Source organism: Microcaecilia unicolor, chromosome 4, assembly GCF_901765095.1.
Source record: "Microcaecilia unicolor chromosome 4, aMicUni1.1, whole genome shotgun sequence".
Classification (NCBI taxonomy): domain Eukaryota; kingdom Metazoa; phylum Chordata; class Amphibia; order Gymnophiona; family Siphonopidae; genus Microcaecilia; species Microcaecilia unicolor.
Window position 1 is genome coordinate 341194799 of NC_044034.1, and position 14109 is coordinate 341208907.

The window sequence follows — 14109 nt, forward strand, 5'->3', positions numbered from 1 at the left end:
CATTAATACGAAAAATAGGAATTTTAAGCTATTGTGCCTCAGCAGTGAAAATGGCCTTAGCACGTGAGAATGACCCACTTAAGGGCACACTAAGGCCACTTTTTACCATTCTTTGCTAAAAGGGCCCCAAAGTGTCTAGTGTAATAGTTATGACATCTTCTCATGCTTCTTGTCCATCTGCTGCATTATTATTATTATTAATTACATTTGTACCCTGCGCTTTCCCACACATAGCAGGTTCAATGCGGCTTACATAGTAAATAGAATTACAAAGTCTTGAAGGAGAATATTACAAGTTGTAGTAAATATAGTAGTAGTGGGGTTTTGAGGATATGTAAATTGAGCATGGAGAGGTAAACAAAGATAGGATGAGCAGAAGGAAAAGAGATTGGGAGGGGTAAGGAGTAGGAAGGATGGAGATTGAGGAATGAGCATAAGGAGATTGTGAGACATGGTCGAAGGTATAATAATCGTCGGGGCAGGAATCATGTGGGTGGGCTTAAAAAGTTAAGTTGGGTCATTAGGGTAAGCTTTCTTGAAGAATGCATCCCATTTGCTTCCATTTTTTTGCTTGTATAGACCACCGTTGATCTCTAGTCTTCCCTTCACTTCTTTCTTTATCTCGGGCTTTCTTTAATCCTCCTACTGTTTTTGCCTCAATCGCCTCAACTCAGAGATCGTTTTCAACATCCATCATGCTGTAAAGAAATATTTCCTTGTGTTACTGGGTCTACCTCCTTCCCCTGCTTTGAACCTTCTATCCCCACCTCTTGTTCTAAAAATTCTTATGCATTGAAAAAATGTTTAATTCTTTTCCATTATTTATACCTTTGAGGCATTTGAATATCACTATCGCATTCTTCCCATCTCTGTCTTCTTCTACAGGATACAAATGTAGGTCTTAAGTATCATTCTGTAGTGTTTCTGGTGCAGCACAGCAATGAATAACTTATAATAATAATGTATTTTTTCATTTTGTACCACAGACATAAACATTGACCCCCGAGGATCCAGGCTTCCTGATACAGATGGGATTATTCTTAGCAACTCTTTGGCTGCATTTGCTTACATTAGAGGTAGCAAAATTAATTTAGTATTTTTGAGTATGTCTCTACATCGTATCATAATCATATTTATTTATTTATTTAATACATTTATACCCCATATTTTCCCACCAATTGCAGGCTCAATGTGGCTTACACATATCTGTAGAAAGGCCTCAGTGATTGAAGTACAATTATACATTTTAAAAGTAAGATAGTAAACAACATTTAAAACAACAATATGTAAAAGATAATAAAATAATTAGTGTCCTTGAATCATTGTTAGACTAGAAGTTAATTTGAATTATGTTGAGCGTGGAGAATAAGCTATTTTGACAGTACAGTCTTCAATAATTTTCTGAAATTTAAGTAGATCTGGGTACTTTTTACTGATTTGGGTAGAGCATTCCACAGTTGTGTGCTTATAAATGTGAAGTTGGAGGCATAAATACATTTGCACTTAAGGCCATTACAGTCTGGGTAGTGAAGATTCAAGTAGGATCGTGAAATACATAGTATGAAATACTGTACACAGTCTTACCAGAGCAGCTTCCGAGTGCCTGTCAGCTAGAGTGAAACAGTACAAACAGACCTGAGCAACTGGTGAAGCAGACTATTTAAATATATGGAAGAAACCCAGCAAAAAGCTTCACATGATAAAGATGATAAAATGTACATTAAGTACAATGTGTTTCATGCATGGCCATCCATTCACAGTCAGTTAACAAAAGACAAAAACGGCTAAATTTAGTAAATGGTGTCTAGATTTGAGCACTGAAAATAATGTGCGCTGAGCACTAGTCTATAAGCGGGACTCCGAGTTGGCTGCCATTTATAGAATAGCATGGGATCAGCGCCAAACTTTTAGATGAGAGGTTTACACTACTAGTATTCTGTAAGCACCTAGTGGCCTTTACAGAATGGGCTCCTACTTTGATTTTATTAGAATGTTTAATTTTATGTTAGTGGGGTTCCTCAGGGGTCTGTGCTAGGACTGCTGCTTTTTAATATATTTATAAATGATTTAGAGATGGGAGTAACTAGCGAGGTAATTCAATTTGCTGATGACACAAAATTATTCAAAGTCGTTAACTCGCGACAGGATTCTGAAAAATTACAGAAGGACCTTATGAGACTGGGAGACTGGAGGGCTAAAAGGCAGATGACGTTTAATGTGAGCAAGTGCAAGGTGATGCATGTGGGAAAAAAGAACCCGAATTATAGCTACGTCATGCAAGGTTCCACGTTAGGAGTTACGGACCAAGAAAGGGATCTGGGTGTCGTCGTCGATAATACACTGAAACCTTCTGCTCAGTGTGCTGCTGCGGCTCGGAGAGCGAATAGAATGTTGGGTATTATTAGGAAAGGTATGGAAAACAGGTGTGAGGATGTTATAATGCTGTTATATTGCTCCATGATGCGACCGCACCTTGAGTATTGTGTTCAATTCTGGTCGCCGTATCTCAAGAAAGATATAGGGGAATTGGAAAAGGTGCAGCGAAGGGCGACCAAAATGATAGCGGGGATGGGACGACTTCCCTATGAAGAAAGACTAAGGAGGCTAGGGCTTTTCAGCTTGGAGAAGAGACGGCTGAGGGGAGACATGATAGAGGTATATAAAATAATGAGTGGAGTGGAACAGGTGGATGCGAAGCGTCTGTTCACGCTTTCCAAAAATACTAGGACTAGGGGGCATGCGATGAAACTACAGTGTAGTAAATTTAAAACAAATCGGAGAAAGGTTTTCTTCACCCAACACGTAATTAAACTCTGGAATTCGTTGCCGGAGAACGTGGTGAAGGCGGTTAGCTTAGCAGAGTTTAAAAGGGGGTTAGACGGTTTCCTAAAGGACAAGTCCATAAACTGCTACTAAATGGACTTGGGAAAAATCCACAATTCCGGGAATAACATGTATAGAATGTTTGTACGTTTGGGAAGCTTTCCAGGTGCCCTTGGCCTGGATTGGCCGCTGTCGTGGGCAGGATGCTGGGCTCGATGGACCCTTGGTCTTTTCCCAGTGTGGCATTACTTATGTACTTATGTACTTATATTGAAGTTTTTCCAAATAATGAACAGGTACAGAACAAAAGGCAACAACGTGATACATAGAGGCATGTTATACAAAACGGAGCGCCACGGGCCTTGACTTTTATAGCCCTCTGCACACCTATCACGCCTCTACCTTTACCTTGTACTCACTTAACAGCAACATAATGCCCCCCCTTACCCCTCCCCCCATATGCTCCATGATATACCCTACGAATTCAAGATTCTACTGCGTGCCACTGGGGTTAAAGAGTCCCAAAATGGCGACCACCTCTGACAGTATGCTTCCCCCTTATTCGAGGCGAGATCTCCGACCCCTCTGCGCTCCAACACACATAAATGTGTAATGAAGCTGTTAGTTTTTATGGACAGGGAAATTATGGGTAAATATGTTGTTTAAATCTTTGTTAAATTATGAATCTAGTATTGTAAGCCTCCTAGGATTGTCAAATGAGCAAGAATAAATGCCAATGTGGAAAATCTTTAAAATATACCTCGATTTCCATTGTTAGATAGGCAATTATTATAAAATGGGAGCTGCATACAGAGGAGTGACCTAGTTGTTCGATTCCCACTGCAGCCCCTTGTGACTCTGGGCAAGTCACTTAACCCTCCATCACCCCAGGTACAAAATAAGTACCAGTATATAATACTTAAACCACTATGACTGTAACTACAGAAAGGTGGAATATCAAATCCCATCCCCTTTTTGGACCACTCAAAACATGCCCCCTTCAAATCTGTGTATCTCACAGCATCTACATGTGCAATAGTGGCAATGCAAGACTGGCATTTACACATGTAGATGCCACACCCCCCTTCTAAAGTGACCCCTTAAGTTTAAAATATTCACAACCACATCCATGTGAACAATTGAGCATGTTTGTACAGAAATGGGAATGCACATGGTCAGGTTGGGGAAGGACTCTACATGCCTATCACTGATTTCTACTGCTAGGTGTAGACTTGGCTGGACTAATTTAGGTGCTGCCAGACCAACATTAATCTAACCACCAAACATCCTGCCCCCCACCCCCACGACCTCCCGTGTTGCAAAATAAAATTGCAATGCCAATAGCCTCATCAAACCTCCTTCATGGCCATCTGATGCAAAGTAAAATCATGGGTCTGACAACCCTTCTGAACTCCACTCCCAGTTTCCCACCCACCCAATGATTAAGGGTAGCATGACAAGGATGCCCTGACTTGCTACAAGCCTCAAAAGGTTCCACAACCAAGCCAGGAACACAGTCTTATGGTCCTCCCAGCTTGCTGTTCACTGTTGCTCAGACAGGAATAGCAAACATTGTCATAGCAACAGTAGACTTTAAGGTGGGAGGACAGAAAAGTTATGCCCTCCTGGCCTGGTTACAGAACTTCTCTGTGCTTTGGAGATTAAGGGGGGGATTAGGGCTTTCTCAGCACTCCACCCTTAATCTTCAAGTGGGCGGCCAGGAGGGACTTTCAGGCTTTCTATTTTATTTGTATGTGGTAGTTGTGAAGGAAGTTCAGAGGGACTGTCAAATGTTTTATATATATATATATATTTTTTTTTTAATTCCAGGAGAGAGGGATAGAAGGAGGTTTTAGTAGGGCCATTGGTTCTGCAAGTTAACTTTGAACTGGGAGGGAGAGGACTTAGTTGCATAGTTCTGATTATCAGTGTTAGGTAGCTAAATAACTACTTACAACCGAAGCTTCTAAAAATGTAAAGTTATAGCACAAAATTGAGAAAGTAGTAATCAGCTAAAAATAGGTGCCTACTGTCGGAGTGTAAATTCAGGCACTTGCAATGCAGATTGCATAGCTGTGTATGATAAAGTCCTAAAAATATCTACCCTGGACCACCAATACACACTGGAAGCTATTACAAAATTAATCAAACTCGTTCTAATTTACAACTATTAGTGGAGGAGTGGCCTAATGGTTCTTGCAGCGGGCTTTGATCCTGGCAATCTGGGTTCAATTCCCACTGCAGCTCCTTGTGACCCTTGGGTAAGTCACTTGCCCCAGGTACAAAAAACTTGGGATCCTTTACAAAGGCGTGGTAACGTTTTTAGTGCATGCTAAATGCTAGAGACGCCCATAGGAATATATGGGCATATCTAGCATTTAGTGCATGCTTAAAATGCTAGTGCATCTTTGTAAAAGGCCCGCTTACATTGTGAGCCCTCTAGGCACAGAGAAAGTATCTTCATATAGGAGGAGATAATATGGCGCCTAAAAAAATCAGCGCAGAAATCAGTGCTGACTAACAGTATTCTATAATCGGCACCTAGATTTAGGTGCCGATTATAGAATATGCTTAGTTGTTGTTTCAGCACCAGTATCTGCGCGCATCCATTTATGCCAACGGAAACATGGTGTAAATCTCAGCGTGTAGATTTAGCCACACTGGGCTATATTATATAACTAGGCACCCTTGAAATGCCCATTTCCCCACCCATAACCATGCCCCTTTTTGCCTCCACATGTTAGGTCTGATCTCTAGCTTGTATAAAGTCATCAGGCAATACAAATTTCAAAAACTACCTTATATGCTCTTCTAGGACAAAGATTTAGATATTACTTTACCTGAACTTACTTGGGAAGAGATAATATGTAATACCAATGCTGTCTCCATTTCTGCACACATGAAGGAAAATGGATTAAAGCTTGTGAGGCCTGGTATTTAACTCATAGTAACATAGTAAATGATGGCAGATAAAGACCTATATGGACCATCCAGTCTGCCCAACAAGATAAACTCATTTACATTGTATGTGATACTTTATATATATATATACCCGATTTGTCCTTGCCTTTCTCAGGGCACAGACCGTAGAAGTGTACCCAGCACTGTTCTTGGAGCTAACGTCAAAGCCCGTTAAAATTTACACTCCAGCCCATCCCTGTCTATTTAGTCACGATCAGGGCACAGATCATAGAAGTCTGCCTAGCTCCCATTTTGTTTCCCAATTACCAGCATCGCCACCCAAACTCCGCTAAGATTCCGTGGAACCATTTCTTCTAAACAGGATTCCTTTGTGTTTATCCCACGCATGTTTTTTTTTGTTACATTTGTACCCCGCGCTTTCCCACTCATGGCAGGCTCAATGCAGCTTACATGGGGCAATGGAGGGTTAAGTGACTTGCCCAGAGTCACAAGGAGCTGCCTGTGCCTGAAGTGGGAATCAAACTCAGTTCCTCAGGACCAAAGTTTACCACCCTAACCACTAGGCCACTCCTCCACTCCTCCATTACCGTTTTCATCTCCACCACCTCTCTGGAGGGATTTCCAACTCCTCAAATATTGTTCAAAAGGGGTCTGAAGGATTGTTTATTGAATCTGATATACCGCTTCTTTTGTCAGACAAGTCAAAGCGGTTAACAATAAATGTATAATTAAAAGAAATTTTAAAATGTTGACAAATATAACTCTATGTTGGAAACAGTGCAGTCAGATTTGTACATTGACCCATATGTGGCGGGGACTGTTTGATTACCAAGTTGTTCTGGTCACATATACAATGGGACTGTGAAACTGTTCTGGGGAGTCTTGAGTTTACCAAAGAAATATGTCTGCTAAATCTTTACCCAGTGGATTTAGATCTTACAGCACAAACAAGATCGGGAGGCGGAGCTGGTGGTAGGGAGGCGGGGATAGTGCTGGGAAGACTTATACGGTCTGTGCCAGAGCCAGTGGTGGGAAGCGGGACTGGTGGTTGGGAGGCGGGGATAGTGCTGGGCAGACTTGTACGGTCTGTGCCAGAGCCGGTGGTTGGGAGGCGGGGCTGGTTTTTGGGAGGCGAGGATAGAGCTGGGCAGACTTATACGGTCTGTGCCAGAGCCGGTGGTTGGGAGGCGGGGATAGTGCTGGGCAGACTTATACGGTCTGTGCCCTGAAGAGCACAGGTACAAATCAAAGTAGGGTATACACAAAAAGTAGCACACATGAGTTGTCTTGTTGGGCAGACTGGATGGACCGTGCAGGTCTTTTTCTGCTGTCATCTACTATGTTACTATGAAGCACTGTATGCGGCTAGATATGTGATTGCTGCAGCCTGGAAAACTAGTCTTCCACTGTCCATCACTAAATGGCATCATTGACTTCATTGTGTGGTCTTGATGGGGAAACTAACGGCCCTGTGAAACAGGGGCGTATCTGCGTGGGGCCACAGGGGCCTGGGCCCCCGCAGATTTCGCCCTGGCCCCCCTCTCCGCCGTCAACCCTCCCCCGCTGCTTACTTTTGCTGGCGGGGGGCCCCAACCCCCGCCAGCCGAGGTCCGACCCGCAATCTCCATATTTCGTCTTCCTCCGTGGCCATCTGCTTCAAGGAAGTAACGCTGCAGTGCTGATTCGTTGAATCCAGTTCGGCGTCTGACGTGCTGCGACGTCAGACGCCGAACTGGATTCAACCAATCAGCACTGCAGCGTTACTTCCTTGAAGCACATGGCCACGGAGGAAGACGAAATATGGAGATTGCGGGTCGGACCTCGGCTGGCGGGGGTTGGGGCCCCCCGCCAGCAAAAGTAAGCAGCGGGGGAGGGTTGACGGCGGGGAGGGGGTGGAGAGAGGCGGCGGCGGGGGGGGGGGAGGGAGGCAAAAATGTGCCCCCCCTCTCTGGCTCTGGCCCCCCCTACCGCCGGATTCCAGATACGCCCCTGCTGTGAAAGAACAGGTTGGATTGCTTGACTGACTTGTGCCATCTATTATTGAAATACTTGGACCTGTAACTGCCAGTGGAAGGGTGAATAGACACATTGGGAGGGGTGAGGAATTAAAATACTCTATAAAGACAAGGCATTCTAGTGCTTAATGTTTCCAGCTCTGTGTTTTGTACTCTGTTCCTTTTCAATAAATATTAAAGTTAAAAAAATAAATCTCAGTTTGGAATATACATTTTATAAATAAATACATTTACATAGCATGAAAATTTATCTCAGTGTACAGGTTACATTTTTTTTTTTTTTAGCATTCCTGTCGTTTTAAGTTTCCAGTCATACATCTGTAATGGTGCTTGTAATTTCTTAATTGTTTTTGAGTCTTGTTCAAGTTCAAATTGTTCCAAATAAAGCAGCAAGGATGATTAAGGGCCCTAGGCCAAGGCAGGGACAGCCCTGTGGTATCTGACACCCTCAGTGAATCTTCAGATGTGCACCTCCCCAACCCCAGGGCAGCTCATTAGCCTTTCCCCACCACCCTCACATCTAACATCTTCCTTTTCCTACCTTCCTCCCATCCCCCTAGTGTTCAGCATCTCTCTCCTTCCCTATTCTTCCCCCTCCCATGGTGTCCAGCATCTTCTTGTTTTCCCCCAAGGTGTTCATCAGCTTCTCTTCCCTTTCTCACATCCTCTGTGGTGGCACCAGCATATCAGTTAGTTTGCAGACACAACACTTGTTGCGCTGATGTAGGGCTTTGAACTTCTGTGTAGAGAGGTACGGAAGGGAAAGGAAGCCATTGAACACTTGGGAGGAGGATGGGGAGATGCTGATTACCTCAACTGTGCTGCCCACACACCAAATTGTGCTACCATTGACAGATGCCTAGTCTACCTAGTGACTGGGCTGGCCCTGGGCCAAGGAACCCTCCCCCGTATTTGAAGAGCTCCTCTGGTTCCCAGTGAAATCCAGAATTCAGTTTCAACATTGCCTTTTAGACTTTTGAAGGGGGAGTTTCCACAGTACTTGAATTGCCTCCTGTGATGTACTCCTACCTGGCCACTTTGTTCTTCTCAAGACAATCTGCTATAGATTCCAGGTGTGCACGATATACTGTTAGAAGGTAGCAGGAATAAGGTGTTTTCCTCAATCATCCTCTACCTTTGGAATTCACTCCCATATGCTTTGCGTGCCATAGGTAACTGTTGGAATTCTACATGAAATGCAATTTTTTGAGCAAGATAATAATGCAGTTTTAGTTTAAGTACGCCTGTTAGTAATATTTGTTTTAGAATTGTACTTTTTTTTTGGGGGGGGGGGGGGAAACATTTCAAAAGCCACATACCTACCTTCCTAAATAACCTCACTGTCTTCAATGGTTTCTTATTCTTTGAAAGTAGGTGCAGCTGCGGTTGCTTTTCATTTCTCTACACAAGCTATTGTCGAGAGGTCAAGGCCAACGTCAGTTCTCTCACGTCTACATTTCTCAAGTAGCTATTCAGAAAGTTCTCACTTGTGTACTTTATAGGCTGTGTGGTGAACTGCCATCCTATGTTGTATTTCATCACTACACTGACATTTCACGCCAAAATAAGCAAACACACTTTCCATTAGTTTGTGAAGAAAGTGTCTTCTACCCACTCCTCTTTTTCAAGTTGCATTTGTGCTTTCTTTTGTGGAGGCCCACTCCTATGTTCAAGTATGACTAATTTGTTTTTTGTCCTACTGAAAAATGAAATCCATGGAATACACCTGCACAGTGATGGCGTTGAGACAGGAAAATGTACATTTGGGCTTGAACATCAATCCACTAGAAATTTTTGATCTCATAAATTGCTAACAGTCAAACTATTAGCCCTGACTAATGGGCAAGGAGGAAAATGTCTCTAATGGGATTAATATGTGCCTGACTGTTTTAAAATTAAGGTCACATTTGTCTTATAGAGACCAGAATTTTTAATATAGCTATTCTCTCTGGTCTCTTGCAATATTGGAAGGTTTGGTGGGAAACATGTTGCCCTCAAGCCGTAGGTTGGGGATCCTTGTATTGCATGGATGTAAGGAGCAATGTTATAATGAATTATTGCATACATTATTACATACGAGTGTAAAAAGACAAAGGTAGATTTATTTATTTATTTGCTGCATTTGTATCCCACATTTTCTCACCTATTTGCAGGCTCAATGTGGCTTACATTATATAGCAATGGCATCACCATTAACAGAGTAAGAGGTTCAGCATATTGTTACAGTTAATGTACAAGAATAACAGGTAGGTAGGGTAAATAAAATGATAATACATAACATACAAGTGAGAGTAGGAAAAAAATGTAATGTTCAATAATGATAATATGATAAAATAATCAAATCAGAAGGGATCAATATTGGTTGGTTCTGGTATAGATTAGGAAACAAGCCATTAAGGAGGATTCTTTTTGTAAGTCTCTTTGAACAGGTACGTCTTCAGTATCTTCCGGAAGGTTGTGAAACTGTCACCTTTTGTAATGCCAAATCATTATCAACCAGCTATTTATATATAAAATCACTGCACAGAAGCTAATGGATGGAGCACCATTCCTAAGTGATTTCTGTTGATGTCTGTAAATCTGAATCTGAAGCTTTGAGATTATCAAAGTTGGCAGAACCCCAGGATGCTAGGTCAGAAGGGTAATCCTGCCTGCCTGCCTGCCTGCTTTTTGTCTTTAGTGTGTAGATTGCTATGGACTGGGAGCTCTGACCATTACAGTTCCCTTCTGGTCATTATGCTGCTGTACCCTGTAGTCCACTTGGTACACTGCTATGTAGCATTGTAATTGTGTATAACACTACAGAGGCGATTTCAAAGACCTGCACATGCAGAAATTCCATTTACATGAATAGTAGCAATTTTAGAAGATGTGCTACCTCTCTGCGTTTGCATACGGCATGCATACATTTGAAGGGGGAATGTTCTGGGCATAGTCTGAGCGAGCCTTCTATTTTTGCTGCTTTACAACAGGAATATACATATACCTATAAAAATGTCACTATCGGCTCCAAAGCATGCATAACTGCCAACTAACTGCTCTAGTAATTTGGGATGAATTGTGGTTGGGCCATTCAGTTATGTGAAATCCACTATTCATACATGTAAGTAATGCTATGTTCATGCACAAAGCACCAAATGATGCTGCTCTTTTTTTAATGTGGGGTTTTTTTTTTTGTTGTAAAATGTCTGATCCTGCTGTACGTACAATCAATGGTGTAGCCACGGGGTGGGGGGGGGGAATGAACGAAGCAGATCGTTGGAAAATAAAACGTAATTTATTGATAAAAACCAATTAGAACATATCTCTCTATATAAAAGGCAACACCAACGTTCTATGAAGCCTCCAGCCGGAAGTGTGAAGGGGGCGAGATATCCGGTTTCCCTATGAGTGTCTGCCCCGCCCTCTCTGTAACACAGTCAGTGAAGGAAAACAGCAGAGCACGAAATCAAATCGCTGGCTCTGTAACAGTGAAGGACTCAGAGGGGGGAGGGGAGAGAGGGCAGGGACACACACACTCCCACATGCACACAGAAGAAAACATTGCTAGCCCCCGTTTCATTTGCATCAGAAACGGGGCTTTTTTACTAGTGTATATATAAACAGCCCTGTGTGGGCATCAGGTGTACCATTTTGTAGCCAGAGGAAATCCCCAAGACCCAACAGCTGAAGAAATCTGGCAGCAGGTTGAGCTGCTGATGCTGGTACCATGAGCATGCTCTGTTCTCATGCAGGCTGAGTACAGGTGAGAGAACTGAGCACGCTTACGATGCTGGCATCAGTGAGTTAACCTGCTGTCGCATTAGCAGACTCAGGGCAGCTTGCTGGTGGGGCTTGAAATCTCTGCCAGCTAAGGTATTTCAAATTCTGGAATTTTTTTTTTTTTTTGGGGGGGAGAGTAAAGGTGAAACAGAGGAAAGGAGGTGCCTAGTGCCCACCTATATTAACTATTGCCTTCCCCAACCCTGAAATTTCGGTTCTTGCCACATTACTGCTTATACGTATGTATATTTTACAAAAGACTGCATTCAGCAAGCATTTTATAAAATAAATACACATCCAAGCTGTGGCACTCACATTTTGCAATCTCTTTTCCAACCTAGAAAACCTCTACAAAATTAGGCTGAAAAGTAAAATATATGTATCCTACATTAATTACCCCCCCCCCCCCCCACCTCCAGGAGTTTTGCATAAACAAGACTTTAAGAGATCGTGTATAAAGTGAGTGTTAACATTTGCATGCAAATGTTTAGAATAATTATAGATATGTACAGATATGTGCACATATGAGCATAAACGTCAAAATTCTATCTAAGTGCTATTCTGTAAATTTGCATATATCTTATATAGTGCATATTTTACAGATGGGCGTATGCATAGGCAAAGTCCAGGCAGAGTGTGGGTGGGACTCACACTTATGGAATATTATAAGCTATGTTTGTATCTTCAACCCCCCCCCCCCCCCCCCACCACCACCAAAGTAGAGGAACGGAAAAACCACTACAAAATGTCAAAAGAAATAACAAGGAGTAGGGTAAGAGATGAGTCTTAAAACACACAGGACTAAGTCAAAAGAAGAGTTTATTTTCACCACAGAGACTTGACACGGAGCTGTGTTGCCTCAGGAGTCTTCTGATATGTACACATTTACATGCAAATATTTCCACCAGCTCTTTGGCTGGAATAAGTGCTATCCCCAAGCAGCATATGTGAATTCTATAAAGGTGGCCAAATATAGACAACTGTTCTAGAATTCTCTCTCTTATCTCTATAATTATTATATTTCTTTTTTTTTTTTTACAGCTCACCCAGAACGTGCTGCCCTGCTCTTCATGTGTAGTGTCTGCATGGGCTTAGCCCTCACTGTGTGTGCCTTAGTGATACGTGTGACTTGCCCTGTGAATATCAGGAGAATTCACCGAGTGAATGGCCACTTACTGCCGAAACCTGACCAAGGAGATAGCGACAGTGAGGACAGTGAGGAGGAGGAGGAGTCTTCAGACTCAGCCTCTCCGGATGAATTTCTGGGATTATATAAATCTTCTCCCTCTGCCTATAACTCTATGGACGCAGCTGAACTGGCAGAAAGGGTTGAACGCAGGGATCAGATAATGCAGGAAATATGGATGAACAGTGCTTCAGACACATTCATTCCAAGATTAATCAGTTCCTAGTGCTGACCAGGGGCCTTTCCTGGCACAAAGAATTTCAAAAGTGTATTGATTTTATTTGTAAAGTTAGTTTAATGCTCTTGTTCTGTCAGTGCCTTCTATGAAGGAAGATTTGAAATGACAATGGATAATTTCTGTGAAGTAAAGGCACTGGAGTGAGACAGATGAACTTCGTACTGCAACGAGAGTAGAACATCTTGGTGGTTGTAGTTGCCAAACAGATCATTCCCTGGCCTTACCCCCAAGCACTCCAGCTGCTGATGTATTTAGCACAATATTGGTGGGACCAGTGGCCCACTCCATTCCACTGCCTGTGTCTTACTAATAACACTGCACCTTCAGAGCTGTATTTTGGACAGCAGTACTACAAATATAGATTTGTTTGCACTTTTTTACATTTTTTATTGAGTATTTATCTGAAGAATCTTAAATTACTGTAGAGTACATTAAAGCTATTTTTTTTCTATACAAAATTAAAAAGCCTCTAGGAATCTCCTGCAGCCAACGGGTGAGTCTTTGAGGCAGATCCATTCACTGACTGTTAGTAATCCAATTGGGAAAACCACTAAAGACTTCACAGCTGTTCTAAAAGAGTTTATATCCAAAAAGGCCGGTAACCTTGACCAGCCTTAACTTATAAAACGAAGACTTGACCACCTAAGCAACCAGATTTTTGAGCTCCCAACAGTGGCATTCCTAGGGGGGCTGACACCCGGGGCGGATCGCCGATGCGCCCTTCCCCCCCGGGGGCAGCGCGACCCCCACCCCGGCGAAAGAACCCCCTAGGTGCACGCCGCTGGGGGGGGGGGGGTGCCGCATGCCGGTCAGCTTCGTTCGTTTTCATGCTCCCTCTGCCCCGTAACAGGTTACTTCCTGTTCTGGGGCAGAGGGAGCATGGAAACAAACGAAGCTGACCGGCGCGCGGCACCCCCCCCCCCCCAGCGGCGTGCACCCGGGGCAGACTGCCCCCTGCCCCCCCTTTGTACGCCACTGGCTCCCAATTGTTATCTTTACCTCAAATGTTTTGCTGCTGTAGACAATTTAGAGGCCCTTCTACAGTAGGGTTACTGTGCGAGTAGAGTGTGCTAAATTGGCCGTACAGCTGAGGAGCCTGGTGCTAGTTCTAAAGTTGCCGTTTGCACTTCCCACAGTAGAAATAATTTTTAATTTTCTACCAC

General features: G+C 43.0%; 1 protein-coding gene across 3 annotated transcripts in view; it reads left to right on the forward strand.

Annotated features, from left to right (window-relative positions):
- EVA1C (eva-1 homolog C) overlaps window positions 1–13323 on the forward strand; it is a 96945-nt gene extending 83622 nt beyond the window's left edge. For all 3 annotated transcript variants that reach the window (XM_030202141.1, XM_030202139.1, XM_030202140.1), the window contains 2 exons: window positions 987–1076; window positions 12564–13323. In XM_030202141.1, coding sequence (XP_030058001.1) covers window positions 987–1076; window positions 12564–12934 — 461 coding nt within the window. In that variant the 3' untranslated portion in view covers window positions 12935–13323. The remainder of the gene's footprint in view (window positions 1–986; window positions 1077–12563) is intronic.
- Window positions 13324–14109: the final 786 nt, after the last annotated feature.